The sequence below is a fragment of the Natator depressus genome, chromosome 2, assembly GCF_965152275.1.
Source record: "Natator depressus isolate rNatDep1 chromosome 2, rNatDep2.hap1, whole genome shotgun sequence".
In the NCBI taxonomy this organism is placed as follows: domain Eukaryota; kingdom Metazoa; phylum Chordata; order Testudines; family Cheloniidae; genus Natator; species Natator depressus.
Window position 1 is genome coordinate 222949451 of NC_134235.1, and position 16206 is coordinate 222965656.

At 39.2% G+C, this 16206-nt stretch overlaps 1 protein-coding gene across 1 annotated transcript in view; it reads right to left on the reverse strand.

Annotated features, from left to right (window-relative positions):
- Window positions 1-252: 252 nt before the first annotated feature.
- ITGA8 (integrin subunit alpha 8) overlaps window positions 253-16206 on the reverse strand; it is a 178738-nt gene continuing 162784 nt past the window's right edge. The window contains exons 29-30 of the mRNA XM_074945995.1: window positions 5604-5726; window positions 253-2704 (exon numbers count right to left, since the gene is read on the reverse strand). Coding sequence (XP_074802096.1) covers window positions 2618-2704; window positions 5604-5726 — 210 coding nt within the window. The 3' untranslated portion in view covers window positions 253-2617. The remainder of the gene's footprint in view (window positions 2705-5603; window positions 5727-16206) is intronic.

Genomic DNA, 16206 nt, shown 5'->3' on the forward strand with positions numbered 1-16206 from the left:
GTTTTCAGTGACATTATACAGCTGCAGCCAATGGATTCCAGCCAGGCCCAGCAATGAATGGAGTGGGTTTCCCTTGTTTAAATTTAGTATCTGAACATGTTTTGCCCATCATTAAAATTAAGTGGAATTGCTCAAAATTGAACCATAGATGTTCAAACTCAAAAGGACTTATTAGGTCACCTAGTCCCTTCGTCTGGCCAAAGCAGGATTGAAAACACATTGGAATCCATACTAACAGAACCTTCTGGGTTTGTTCTAGTCCTTTTATTATTGTACTCAATCAGTATATTCAAAAGTTTAAAAAACAACCAAAAATGCCAGTGTAAACATGCTTCAGGTACATAGGTAATATAAAATATTGCACATATAAAAGTCATATGTTCAGTATTTCTTAATGATAATATTTCATCAGAGTAAAAGAGTCGTGCAGATGATGTGAATTTATTTGGCTGGCTGGACTTGTTTCAGAAACTACTACACACAATTCAATATTTACAAAAGATGAACTCACTGCATTTTCCTGTGTGCGTGTGTAATTCAATCTGAACTGTGGAGGATGCAGAGACGTATGAACCCTGCAGGGTGTGGTTTGCAAGGATATTTGTGAAATGAATGCAGCAGTTTGTTTTGCAAGGGGTCAGCACAAATCAGCATAGGGAGGGCTGCTGTCCCCAGTCTCAAGGGTTTTTTGCGGCCCAGGAAGTGGTAAGGCACCTTCCTTACCTCCTCAGAAAACAAGAGGTTGGGGGAACTCTCCTTTCCTTAAGCCTCAGGGGCAGATAATGTCCCATAACACTAGAAAACCCTCAAGGATTTCCTTGCAGACTGATGTGAGGCATTAAGATGGACCTTTAGTGCTCAGGTTTTCCAGCTACAGACATGAGGTTTATGGGTCTGTCCATGAGCTGGCTGCTGTAACATAGTGGAATGTCCAACTGAACTATTTCCAGGTCTTTTGGAAGGTTCTTGGGATTGACAGTACTGACCTTGCCTGCTGGTTTCCCCTGCCCTGAAGACAGATGCCAGCAATCCAAAAAAGCCCAGGAGGTAGCAGGATGGAACAGAAGAGGGCACTGGCCGCCCTGAAGATAGGAATCCCAGGTGCTTGGGGGACAGGGAGACCGGCTAGGAAGAAGGAAGGAGAATGAGGAGTGTGTGTGTGTCAGAAAATGAATGTCCTCCTCCGAGATTTCACAAAACATAACAAATTTCAAACTCAGCACAAGCATAGGATGGTCCAAGGTTTTATGAAGATGGTTTGCACAGCTCTATAGCTGAATGAATCCAGCTTAAATAAAGGCCATTCACTGATGTTATAGAAAGAGTTACTGGTGAATTATGGATCTAGTCTTTTGGATCTTAGAAGCAGCAAAGAAACAAATGAACATTTTATTGCTTTTACAACAAAATGTCTTTCCTTCTGTAGGTCATCTCAGTCTTGGATGATTTGCATCCTACTTTTTATATAAATGCAAATTCAGTGCACCTTCTCTGCAAGACTCTTTGTAATATGAGATAACTATAGGATACTCTACCCAAAAACTTAACTTCCTGAAATATCTTAAACACATTAAAGATGTTGTTAGGTCTGTATTTTATAATTTCTTTTAAATCAATCAAGTGTTGTCACCTATGACACAATAGTCATGAATTCAACAAAATATGCAGTAGCATTTTTAAGAGGATATTTTAATGAAATAAGTACCCAGGAATAGTGGTGAGAAATTCAGCCCTAGCAAAAAGGTGGGCAAAAATTCCCACAGACTTCAATTGATGTTGCACTAGTTTACACCAAGAATGGATTTGATTCACTGAATTCAGTGCTGCCATCTACAGGTTGAAAAGGGTACAATATATCTTTAAAATATTTTATTATATGCCCCTTCCAGTACAATTATATTTAAATTCCCCTGCTCCCCAAATCACCCTTGTAGCCAAGAAAATTGTTCTGAATGTGCAGGCCACTTGTCTATTACATACAAGATAAGCAAATTATTTCCATGTTATGATTTACTTCTCTAAAACTGTGAATCTACGATTAGTTCTGATACTCATCCCAGAAAGGTGGAAAAATAAATAAATTGTGCCCCATGTATAAAGTCCTTTAGAGACTACCTTTCTGCTTCAGAAGTACTTTCACAGTACCAATATATTGCTTGTCTCCCTGAGCCACAATTTCATAAAAGTTCTTATCCTTAGGGAGGTGTCAAAAATATTCTGCATGATACAGTAGTGTTTGAAAGCTTTGTCCTGATCCATCTTCTAGATGATACAGCAATGCAGGCATTTCATCTTTGCAAGGTTTGGGTTATTCTGAAAGTGATTTAACACACCACATGTGTTCAAAAACATCTGTCAAAATCTAGAGCGACTGAAGTATGGTACAAAAACTCTTTGCACAGTGAAGGATTATGTTTTTAAGGCAGTGATAAGGCTGGTTTCTGCCCAGGATCATCATCATGTGGTGAATTTTCAGAAACATTGCATAGATCAGATTACAACATCATGGCACTTGCAATTTCAAAGGAAGTCTGTTGGTAGAAGAAATCCTTCATTTAATCTTTAGCACATTTCTAGGCTTGAGCAGGACTCTGAATTGAACCTTCACTCTCCTTTTTTATGCATCAGTAGTCTTGTCATTTGTCAGTTGTTCCCTGTCAGCCATGTCATCTTGAGGAGGTCTAGCTCTGTCAAAGAAGCCGCACTACAGAAAACAAAGCAACAGAGAAATCACAATAAGGCAGCCACATGATTATTCTCCTGCAGCTCATGCTCCTTTCCTCTAACCTCCACCCCTCACCATGTTGAGCCTTAACTTAGAGGCTCTTCTTCGCTCCTAGCTGTCACATGGAGTCAACAAAACTAGTTGCATAAGTATGCACTACTCACTTGAATAGGGGTTGTGGAATTGGGCCCATTGTTTATAAGCTCTTGGGAGCAGTGACATTGCCCTTTATGTTGGTAATTACATATATAAACCCACTATATATTGGGAATTCCAGGAGATTTTAAGAATGCACTGAGGTGTAATAGAACCATTCTGCAAACTACTGAACACCCTCAGCTCTTATCAAGTCAGTGGGAGTTGAAGGAGATTAGCATCTTGTGAAATCACCTTAAATGCCACCATTTTTTTTGCTCTGTAGCTACTATATATAAATAAAATATTAAATATACTTTAGTGAATTTAAGGTTCTACAGGAAAGGCATAAACAGCACCAAAGTAGTGACATAAAAAAGTCCCATCATATGATAAAATACACAATAAAATGAACACAAAGGGGTGGCATAAGACATCTGACTGAGATAAGTATAAATCATTGTAGTAAATTCAAAGAAATGAACAATAGTAGTAATGTCTTTGCCTTCCTTCCATCATACACACACAGTTTGTTACTTTTTTTCTCCAATTAAATGTATTTTTGTAGAGAAAAATTAAGAATTTTTTAAAATTAAGGGAAACATGCGCTACAGAGGAAAACATTAGAAATGCTGTGAACAGAGAAAAGCCATCCAGTCCATCATATGGTACCTGCCCTTTCAGAAGAAATAGTGCTTCTGTCCATGTAGGGTGCTGCACTATTATTATTTAATACATGTTGTGATAAAGTTCCTCCTCTACCTTGGTGGGTCCTGCGCTTACTGGCGGATTTTGCTCACCTCAGAGATTCACAGTAGCCCTCAGTTTGGCCACTTTCGTGGCTCAAATCTGCCATTCACTCAGATAACCTCATCATTGGCCAGCATGGGGAAAAAAAAGTAAGAACAATCCTGCAGTCTCTGCTGATCCACCATGTGGGTCGGGGAACAGCCCAGAGACCTTCCCCTCCGGTGGAACCTCCTGTGTTGGATCAGGAGTTGGGAGGTTTGGGGGGAACCCAGGTCCGCCCTCTACCCCGGGTTCCAGCCCAGTGCCCTGTGAACTGCAGCTGTGTAGAGTGCCTTCTGGAACAGCTGCGTGACAGCTACAACTCCCTGGGCTACTTCCCCATGGCCTCCTCCCAACACCTTCTTTGTCCTCACCACACAGGCACCACACCCTTCCTCCTGATGTCTAATAACGCTTGTAATCCTCAATCCTCCAGCAGCACATCCTCTCACTCCCAGTTCCTTACACACCCCTCACTAACTGGAGTGAGAGCCTTTTTAAACCCAGGTGCCCTGATTAGCCTGCCTTAATTGATTCTAGTAGCTTCTTGATTGGCTGCAGGTGTTCTAATCAGCCTGTCTGCCTTAATTGTTTCCAGAAAGTTCCTGATTGTTCTGGAACCTTCCCTGTTACCTTATCCAGGGAAAAGGGACCTACTTAACCTGGGGCTAATATATCTGCCTTCTATCACTCTCCTGTAGCCATCTGGCCTGACCCTGTCACAATATATACAATGTTCAAAGTAGGAAAAGTGCTTTACTCTTTGGGCAGGGATCTTGTCTCCCTATTATTTTGAAAAGCGCTTTCCATTCTTTGAATGCAGTCCTGGCTTCACTGATGTCAACAGCAACCTTCTCATTGACTTCAATGGAGCCAGAATTTCACCCTTTGGTGCCAGAGAGATAATACAGCATTCTCAATGGACAATAGCATTTTGCCTCCCAGGGTGCTATGTTGCAGTGATATTCTTCTGAAAAACTGGCTAGATTATTAATTATTTTCTATTCATAACATTTGTTGTGAAGACAGTGGGAGTTTTAGGTGGACGAGGAAAGCTGGATTGGATCCCAGAGTGTAAACAAAAATCTATATTTAGTAAAGCTGCTTATGACAGCCACTATTAAAAGCCTGATTTGAATGTTGTCATCAACAGTAACTCTAATGACACAGTTTGTGTTTATCCCAATTCAGAAGTGGTTACAGTAAGGCACAATTACTGAAGGAATTTCAAATCAGTGAAATAAAGTGACAAAGGGATGAGCAGCTGGCCTTGAGTTGGGGGGCCATTTTACAGGGCTAGATTAAAGATCGTTGAGAGATGACACTTTTTCCAAGGACTAAGTGATGGGTAGAAACGACTTCAACTTCTAGTGTTATAAGGGATGTTTCCAGGAACCCTGAAGAAGCAGATTGTCTTAAAACCTATGAAATAAAAATCAACCAACTCACTGACTGTGAATCTGATAACTTGTAATTAAAAAAAAATCAGAGACAACCTGGTAATATTAAAAGAAATCTCCTTAAAAGTAATCTCCTCCCAAATTGGGTGAGGGATTGTATAATTATGTGCTAACAAAAATGGCAGTTCCTTAAGGATTCAAGGAAAATGAAACAAAAATGCTTTGTGAACCTAAACACTCCAGAAAGAAGATCATAAGTCTTCAGAATCAGAGCCAAACTCTGTAAAACCATTTATAACCAGACTTTCATAACAAAGAAGACTTTGAAAACAATGTCCCTTCACAAAAGTCAGCTACATAAGCATGTCATCATATGCTACATCAAAGAAGACATAAGTCTATTGTTGCTTTTGCTCCAAACTCTTAAAGGTCACAGGTTCCAATTTGTCTCTCTCGCTCTCTCTCTCTCTTTTTTTTTTTTTTTGGTTGGTCATCCTAAATCTTGTAAGTATCCTTCCAAGTTTCATTAAGTAAATAATAATAATACAACATACCTTCCACAAAGCTAAGGTCAAAATAGCCAGAACCAACAATCCAAGGAGTATTGCTAGTATTATAACCCATAAAGGGATTACAAAGGAGACATTTGGAGTAGCCCAGATGATAGATGTTCTTATCTGAAACGAAAAGATATGAGTTGTAAATGAATAATAATAAATGAAACCAGAAAATGAAACACAATGAAATTGCCAGATTAGAAACATATACTGCCCACAGTTCTTGTACATTAACTTTATTTGCTGCAACTTTATTCACAATAATCCTTAAAAATGGGATTTGCACAGACAAATATACCTCTTATATTAGACATAATATAAACCATTTTCACCCACTGAATATAGAATCACTCTGAAGCTCAACAAATTAACAGTAAATGCTTCAAAACCATACAAGGAACCAAACTCTGCTCTCAGTTACACCAGTGTAAAATCCAGAGTAATATCATTGTCTTAATTAGTCTGAACAATGGTGTAAACAAGAACCAATTTCAGCCTAAGTTCTCTACTGGAACTAAAATATGTACCATCTACATAATATGTTGTAATCTAAAAACTTTTGCTGACAAACCAATACAAATTTTTTTAATATTACCTTATGTTTCAGCTAAGCAGTCCAAGAGCTAAACTCCTCATATAGAACATGTCATCCATGTAATATAAGCATAATGCACAAAAATACCATTAAAAAAGGAGTACTTGTGGCACCTTAGAGACTAACCAATTTATTTGAGCATAAGCTTTCATGAGCTACAGCTCACTACATCCGATGAAGTGAGCTGTAGCTCACGAAAGCTTATGCTCAAATAAATTGGTTAGTCTCTAAGGTGCCACAAGTACTCCTTTTCTTTTTTCAAATACAGACTAACATGGCTGTTACTCTGAAAAATACCCTTGTTTTTGAACTCTCTCTTACATTTTGAACTCTCACACTTGAAGGAAGCCTAGTATACACATAAAATGACCATTTTAATGTATTGAGATGTAATCGGAAAGTATAGCAACAGCTCTCTCATTGTCTGTGGCTCTAGAAAGCAGCAGGTGTGGATAATATGTGAATTATGAGGAGCTAAAGTCTTCCCACTGATTTTACAAAATCATCTAGATTCCAAGCCTTCATTGTAACAAATGAAGCTAACAGCTCTTCTAGCTTTTTCCCCTCCCGTCTTCCCAATAAATTATCTCCTGGCTCTCTCCTCCATACCTCATATCCAGTTCATTCTACTCCCTCAGGTACTGCTCAAAGCTCTCCTCATCAATCTCACTTGTTACTTTGTTTCTCTCTGATGTTTCTAAGTTGAAAGAGTTAGCTTGAGCTTTCCTTATCTCCTTACTCATAGGTTACATCCTCTGTCATCTTTCTCTAGCTTTCTTCTTTTCCATTGCACTAGGAAGTTTTCTTGGGTTTTCTGCTGGACCCATCTCACATACTCCTGCTCTTCATGATGTAATGCAACCACCAGGAAGTTTTCAGAGCAAATTGATTATATGCCTTCTGAAGCTATCTTCTACTTTTACTGCTTGAGGTACTGCTAGGAAATCAGAGTCCATACTTATTGAGTCTGCTGCTTACTGCTAGTCCCTCTGCCACATTCTAGGCTCAAATAATTTAGTCCAATATTGTATCCTTCTGGTGTCTGCCAAGATTTTTCTCACTATCTCTCTTGGCCCTCGTCTTGACAGCTAAGTCTCTTTTTCATCAAATTCTTCCAGGCAGACTCCCCTGTTCCCTTATCATTAAATGATAATTAACTCATCAGGATCTAGATTTAGCTGTTCTGGTGCTCCTCTCACTCACACCAGTGTAAAACAGAACCATCTCCACTGAAATCAACAGAGCTACACTAGTGTAAAACTAGTGAAAGAGGAGAATCGGGTCCAACTTTTTCAGCCCTGCCACAAATTCTCCATTTGCTAAGCTTTGGCTATTAGCTAACTGGCCAATTATAACCAAATAGTTCTGAACTTACTAATTCACTTTAATGGAGTGTTCAATTTGAAGATTGATGATGACCTCTTGGCCCTTAGAATGAGTCATTTTAGTGATTAAGATTCTAAGGACAGGTCTACACTACAGCCGGGATAGATGCTCTGAGATCGATTTACTGGTGGTCAATTTTGCGGGTCTAGTAAAGACCCGCCAAATTGACTGCAAATCGCTCTCCAGTCAACCCCTGTACTCTACCCCCGACGAGAAGAGTAAGGTAAGTCGACAGGAGAGTTTCTCCCATCAACCCCTCACAGTGTAGACCCCACGGTAACTCAACCTAAGGTACGTTGACTCCAGCTACATTATTCACGTAGCTGGAGTTGCGTAGTGTAGGTCCACTTATCGTAGTAGTGTAGACATAGCCTCTGTGATGGACAAGTGCCAAGTTAACTCCACTCCTTCTGTCTGTGTTTCTTGCTTTTTTTTTTTTTTAAACAGTATCTCCAACTTTCTTTGTGAACCTGATCTTTCTCTTTCTTTCTCCCTCCCTCCCTTGATCATGGCCTCCCTCTCTTTTTGTAAGCACCAGCAGACCCTATCCCTGCTTCCAACTACCATCATACCTAACTGCATAAGCCAGTCCTTTCCACATGTTCCATCTCTGTGCCTCTAGTTCCTGGTCTGAGGCAGCACTTGCAGAGTTAGCAGGCGGAGAGTGGTGGGAGGATTGGTATGGCCTAATGAGATACATCTGTCTACACTTCTAGAGTGCAGTCACTGTAGTATCTGGGTTCTGTTACCTGATTCAAATCAAAGTGAGTAGGGTTATACTGAAAGAAGGACGAAAATCTATGTTCTGGATAACAGTCCTGACCTAACAAGGCTAGAACACTTATCTTCTAGCTACAATGTACCCTGTGGGTTCCCCAGAAGACACTCAGAAACTGTCCAGTCCTTATGTTTAACACTAAGATTGGCCAGAGTCCCATTGATTAAATGCCAACATTGTTAGACATATTGTCATTGATCTTGTAATGGAAACATTCAGCTACCATGCTTCTCCACTGCAGCTGGGAACACTTATTGAACCCTGATACTGCATTCATTTGTAAACATGCTCCATAGGAATTCGGATGCAAATATGCAAAAAATCATATATTCTTTATCCAATAAAATTAAGTGAAATTTGTTTCCTTTCTCAAATAAACACCACAAAACTCCCACTACCCTCCAAACACTCCCTTTCCCCACATACCAGGGTAAAAGGAATAGATTCCACCACTGTAGTTTTTTTCACATCCTATAGGGCACTGCAGAATGTTGTAGGCTTTCTACACCACTTGGTTCAGCAGTAACAGTGGAGGCCTCCTAGTTTAATATATTAATAAATATTTTGAATGGCTTTTCTTGTGTCTCACAGCAATTCTGTATCCGGCATTAAAATGCAAGGACATCAAGAATGAGAGCAAGGTCAGCTGCTCTGTCTGCAGTCACTGCACACAGAAAACTCTGTCATGGATAATAATGAATTGATACAAAAGGCCTATCTGGCCAAAATAGTCATGAGAGTTGTAGAGATGAGTGGCTGCACAAAATCTGTAACAGATCAAGGCACTGACTAATGGGGAGAAGAATTTCTCTCTGCTGCTTAAATATTATGGTGGGAACCCTGAGGTAAATCTTGTAGGCTCAGATTAAGTATTGAGCAAGGGATAAGAATGGATAAAAAACAAAAAACCCCTCACAGACAGCCCAAGAAGAGAGAGAGAGAGAGAGAGAGAGACTGATTAGATATATCTGAAACAAAGTGCTGTCTCTGTTGGAAAAGTTCTTGGTTCCCGATACTTCACGAGCAAGGAGTAATATTTCTATCTGAATATGATCAAAGACTATAGGCCTGTGGCCAACTTCACATACATCAGTTCCACACTGGTGTAATTCATTTGACTTCAGTAGAATTGCTGTCATAAAGGGGTGCAGCACTGGGCCCTAGTACTGGTGTTACTTGTCTGAGGCTGCTGGTGACAAGAAAGAAGCAGTAGAACAAGACCTACAGGCACGTCAAGAAACCTTTGAAATTTGCAACCAGAAGCTGACCTAAGTAGCACCTTCTATCAGCCTGAATCTGATGGACTCAGAGAAAACTTATTTGCCTGCAATATTGTTGTGATAAAGCCATTGCTGATCTTAATATCTTGAACCAAATTCACACCTGGTGTAAGCAGTAATGCAGGGTACTTAAATGCAGTAGGCCCAGGAGTCAAAGAAATTGCATGAGGGATAATATTGACAATTGTAACAGGGCATTATAAAAAAAGACAGCACACCTACAAGAAATTAGCCAGTTATGTATGGGTGGGTAGAGAGCCAGTTATTGACAGTTTCTTGACACTGCACATTTTAAACAAGAAAATAACTAGAGGGCTAGGCAAGTGGCCAGTAGACATTGCAGCTAGCTGCTTTATTTTTTGTTTAAAGACCTTTGAATAAGTCATGACCATCTAATTGTGCACATAGGGCCTGATCTAAGTCCTACAGAAATCAATGGAAAGAATCCCATTGACTTCAACAGGCTTTGGATCAGGCTCAAAGCTCGCTTATGTAACTACAGCCTCCTCTCACTGTTACCTTATCCCCTCTCACCCATCCCTTTCATTTGTTTGTTGCACTCATTTGTTGTACTGTGTCCCAATTTAGATCATAAACACGTTAGGTTAGGTAATGTGTGTTGTTATGGTTTTGGCGGAGCATCTTCCACAATGGGGTACCATTCCTAATTGGGACTTCTGAGTGCTCCACTAATACAAATAATAACTAATGATGAATTGTGAACCAATTATCACCTTGCCAGTCTGAGTGGGAGCTGCAACCCTTTCCCTTACCCTTCATTGGTACCTTTTGTCTTTTAAGGTAGTAAGCAATTTGCCGCAAGGCTGTGCCATCCTCCTATCACCCTCTATACAGCTTACAATTTATGTAACATCAATAAAAAGCCTTAATCCTGTGCAGGTGCAGAGTGTAACAGTCACGAGGTTCAGAGTGTTGCATAAATCAGGCAGTGCAGGGGAAGATGGTCTTTTATTAAGGAGAGTGCTGCTGCATGGTCACCAAATTATGCCAATCTTGTAGCAGGAGTAAGGCCAGAGAAGGGAATACACAGCTAAAGGCCTTATTTACACCTTTTAATCACACCTAAACCCACGTCTCCTCACCCTGCCCATTCTCCACCAACCCCATGCACCTCTTTGTCTTGTGTTCTTGAAAGCAAAGCAGTGGTGGTGCAAGCTGTTTGTAATTTACTTCCTCTGAATGGGAAGGACTATACCTAATGCTTAACCCTAGTTGTGCCTATACAAAGCCTGCACTCACACTAGCCTTAGAACATAACAGCCCTGTGTTCCCCGCTGTGCACTGCACAAGGCCTAATAATGCAGTCTCTGATAGACAACTTGAGACTGCCGGTTCTGAACACCCACAGGAAGAGGCTGGCACAGGAGAAAGAACAAAACATCCTTCCAGTTTTTGTCTTCCTTATTCTAATATCTGCACAGCGGACCATATGTCATGCACACTCTCCACAAACAGTTTTTACTTACGATTTTGATTTAGGACAGATTTGTGTTATTTCAACTTGGATATCTGCACTTCTCCATGTGGTTTCAGGTTTAGTGCTAGGGGAGCAGAGCCAGTTAACATTTTGAGGGGGTTTATCTGTTTTCATCTGAAGTTACAAGGATTTGGAATTTTTGTACAAGATTTACATGTTTGGCAGCAGAATTTTGATGCATTTCGGTTTTCCTACATGGCTAATGCTAATTTTTTCCCCTGTGTTGAACAAAGCAAATGGCTTGTGCTTTCCTCTGTCACGATGAAGGGATTCACATCAGGGATGCAGCAGTAGGCCATAGTGATTTTCTGTCTGTTACATTGCTGCGGGAGCTGCTGAAGTGGAGAGCTGGAATCTGAGGGGAGCACACTTCTGTGTGTGTGTGTGTGTGTGTGTGTGTGGATTCACCCACCTGTGACAATGAGGACTGCCAGGAGCAAAAAGTAAAGTTGTGGTGCGGTAGGTGACAGTATAGCTCACAAGGAAGTGTGTGGGAGCCTATTAATTTCATTGGATGATCTCTGGTTCTTGTGTTATGTGAAGGGGTAAATTACACCACTGATGATTTTATAGACCTCTGTCATATCCCCCCTTAGTCATAGCTCTTCTAAACTGAATAGTCCCAGCCTTTGTAATCTCTCCTCGTGGAGAAGCTGTTCCATACCCCTCATCATTTACTTTGCCCTTCTCTGTAGCTTTTTCAATTCTAATATATCTTTTTTTGAGATGGGGCGATCAAAACTGTATGCACGTTCAAGGTGTGGGAGTACCAGGGATTTATATAGTGGTGTTACGATATTTTCTGTCTTATTATCTATCCCCTTCCTAGTGGAAGCATTCTGTTCGCTTTTATGACTGCTGCTGCACATTGAGCAGATGTTTTCAGAGAACTATCCACAATGTGTAAACTATCCACTATTTTGAGTCATAACAATTAATTTAGACCCCATAATTTTGTATGTATAGTTGGGATTATTTTTTTTCCAATGTGCATTACTTTTCATTTATCAACATTGAATTTCATCTGCTATTTTATTGCCCAGACACCCAGTTTGGTGTGATTCCTTTGTCACTCTTCACAGTCAGCTTTGGACTTAATTATTTTCAGTAAGTTAGTATCATCTGCAAACTTTGTCATCTCACGGTTTACCCCCTTTTCCAGATCATTTATGATAATGTTGAACTCTACCAGTCCTAGTACAGATCCTTTGGGGACCCCACTATTTACCTCTCTTCATTGTGAAAACTGACTCTTTATTCCTACCCTTTGTTTTTTATCATTTAACTGGTTATTGATCTATGAGAGGACCTTCCCATTTACCCCATGACTGCTTACTTTGCTTAAAAGCTTTTAATCTAAGACCTTGCCAAAGGCTTTCTGAAAGTTGAAGTACAGTGGCACCCTCCTATCAAGTATACTAATTTTTAGGGTTGCAAAGTTTAAAGGGTAGAGTGATATTACAAATTTAAGCAGATATTTCTCCCAGTGTGCATTAAAATAGCCACATAGAAATTAAGCAAACCATTTTCAGGTAAGTTCCTGTTGTTTCTGATAATGCATGCTGTTTAGGGATAATCTAGAAAACAACATTTAAAATAAAATGAAGAATTTAAATCCTTTCACATGTAGCTGTGTACTATACTATGCCTAGATAAGTTGTGGAATCTCCTTCACTGGAGGTTTTCAAAAAGAGACTGGATAGTCATCTGTCTTGGATAGTTGAAACACAACAAATCCTGTATCTTAGCAGAGGGTTAGACTAGATGACCCTTGCAGTCCCTTCTAATCCTATGGTTCTATGATTCTATATCAATTGGATCACCTTGTCCGTATACTTGCTGGCAACCTCAAAGAATACTAATAAATTGGTGAGGCATAATTTCCCTTTACAAAAGCCGTGTTGACTCTTCTCCCACATATCATGTTCATCTATGTCTGATAATTCAATTTTTTACTAAAGTTTCAACCAATTTGCCTGATACTGTATTTAGGCTTATGGCCTGTAATTGCCAGGATTGCCTCTGGAGACTTTTAAAAAAATCAAAGTTACATTAGCTGTCCTCATATCATCTGGTACAGAGGCTGATTTAAGCAACAAATTGCATAACATAGTTAGTAATTGTGCAATTTCATATTTGGGGTCCTTCAGAACTCTTAGGTGGATACCATCTGGTTTATTATGGTTTAATTTACCAATTTGTTCCAAAGCCTCATCTACTGACACCTCAATCTAGGACAGTTCTTTAGATTTTGTCACCTAAAAAGTATGGCTGTCATGTTGGAATCTCCCTGTCTTCCTCTGCAGTGAAGACAGATGCAAAGAATTAAATTTAGCTTCTTTGCAATGGCCTTATCTTGAGTGCTCCTTTAGCATCCTGATCATCCAGGAGTCCCACCGATTGGCAGGCTTCCTGCTTTGGATGTACTTTTAAACGTTTTTTGCTGTTAGATTTTGTCTTTTGCTAGTCGCTCTTCAAATTCTTTTTTGGCCTGCCTAATTATACTTTTACACATGACTTGCCAGAGTTTATGCACCTTTCTCTTTTCCTCCAGACAGGTCCAAACTATAGCCTAGAAAGTGCCTGTGTTCGGCTAGTTAATTCACAGATCATGGTCCTGTTGGAAATGCAGAAACTGCGTTTATCTTTGTGTCTTGTAAAGTGTTGAGCACTTCCAGCATTAAATAAATAACTAAGCAAATCATAGTGCCAAATAGGATGCTCATTGCAATGTTAACCTTTTATCTTTATTCCTTTTGGAAACAGTTTTATTATTAAAATGCCAGCTTATTCATAGCTATCTGATTTATCTGCTATTTTAAGAAACAGTAGCTTTAAGTTAGTTATTCTTGTAATGCCATTGCTACTTCAATAACATTACAGCCAATTAATCTGCTTTTCATCTAATCTTTAATCATTTTTCTTACAGGGGTTGATAGATCATAAATAACCTCTTTAATACTCCTACATTTTACCATCAAACATTTACAGTATAATGTTCTTGTATATTTTGAAAAAATGCCCAAAGCAATAAGTAAAAGTTCCCCTGAGCTTGGTATCATAATTAATATTGACATTTGTGTTTACATATTATAATGCCTTGTGTAAACAGACTTCTTAGGGATTACAAGGCTGTTTAAAATAAACATACCCAATAGTTCATACTGTATAACACTGTTTAAAACAAAAGAGTAAAAAAAGTGTATTAAAACCAACTTTGTTCACTGTAGAAAAATTGATCAAACAAACTATGCCAAAGTCATTCTGGGTAGATCCTATTATGCATTTAAGATAAGAAAAGTAATTTTATTTTTATCAAATACAAAACTTGATTTTGTATTTATCAAATACAAAGTCAAGAGTCACATAACCAAAGTCAAGGAAGTTACCAGCTATACTAATCCCATACCTCAGTCTTTACTACAAAGAATTTCCTGTGCAAATATTACTGAAGGAATGCATAAAATCTTATTTACAATAATTATATCTAGACTAAAATGGCAATTTCCTCTTGAACGTTACAGCCTTCAGCAAGAAAGAACTTCCAGTTGTACAATATAGAGGTCTGAGTCAAAGCCCATTGAAGTCAATGGAAAGACTCCCCTTTACATTTTCGATTTAGGATCAGGCCCCATTATAGAGTGCTACTGAAGAGCAGGAGTAAATAGTTCCTAAGGGTCATCTGATCTATTTAGTTTTATTGTATTGTATTGTTTTATTGTAATCGATTCACCATTCAGTTACGTTTCCAGCATCCTTCCTCTTTCCCGACCATGTACAAGATAAGCACCATATCCCATGACAAAAATACCATGCTCTAAATCCCGCAAAGACTTGTGTAAATGCTTAATTTTAACTTTACCAATATTCCCATTGAAGTTAATTGATTATTTACATACTTAAAATGAAATATGTACAAAAGTCTGCTGTATAAACTATAATCTCCACTCATTTCATCAGACCTTTTTCTGAATCAGCCAACAGTACTGCGTCATCTGCACAGAGAAATGTTATTCACCAATTTTGCATTCATCTTTATACCTTCTTCTGTTTCTTCAATTAATTTAATCAAATACTCTATAAATGTTGAATCAAGAAGGTGACGTTATACAACCTTGTCTGACTCCTCTCGATCTCCATTAGATTTAAATTTTCATCTCCCTTTATAATCGCCTTCTGATGCCAGTATAATTATTTTAATACTTTTGTATCAATCAATTCTGACAGATTGTAATATATTGAGCAAACTGTGGTCATATGCAAGGATCCTGGGAAAACATGCAGGATCCCAATGTATGACTGAGCTGTATGGCAAGTGAGAAATTATTGCTACTTCGGAAGAATCATTGTAGGAAATGGAAAATTGGAGATTGAAATCAGCACCAGAATAGCAAGAGCAAAAGGGTAAGTAATGGCTGCTATACCTCCACAAGGTCATGAGACCAGGCCATATGTCTCTGGATTCCATCTTGGGATGTCAGTGTTTTTCCACATACTGAGTTTTGGAACATATGTTCCAGCCATATGCTAAAGCTACATAAGGCAGGCGGTAACATCATCCGTGATTCTTCACTCCCCACACAAGATGATGCCTGGAAACACCTGAGCAACAAAGACTGAACTGGGGAAAGTGCTGGACTCAGGCAAAAGGGATTCCTAGCCTCTGTATGAAAGATCTGGGGATTCCAAGCTGTAAAGCAAGTGCAGCTTGTCCCTTAAGAATCTGTAAGCCTGCTTGTACCATCTCTCAGGGTGAGAATTTGGTAATTCTTATCCTATCTTTCTAGTATCTTAGGCTTAGTTTGCATTTTTGTTTATTTTGTTTATTTGCTTAGATCAGTTTGCTATCACTTATAATCACCTAAAATCCATCTTTTGTAGTTAATAAACTTGTTTTTGCTTTATTTAAAGCAAGGGGCAAAGGCTGTTGCATTTCCTTTCCCCATTGAGGGGGAGGCGAACTGGTTAATACATTCATACTGGTCAGGGTTTTGATAAGGGCAGGATGGTACAGCTCTCAGGTCTAGGCTGGGAAGCTGGTGGTTATTTTGGCTGTAGCCTCT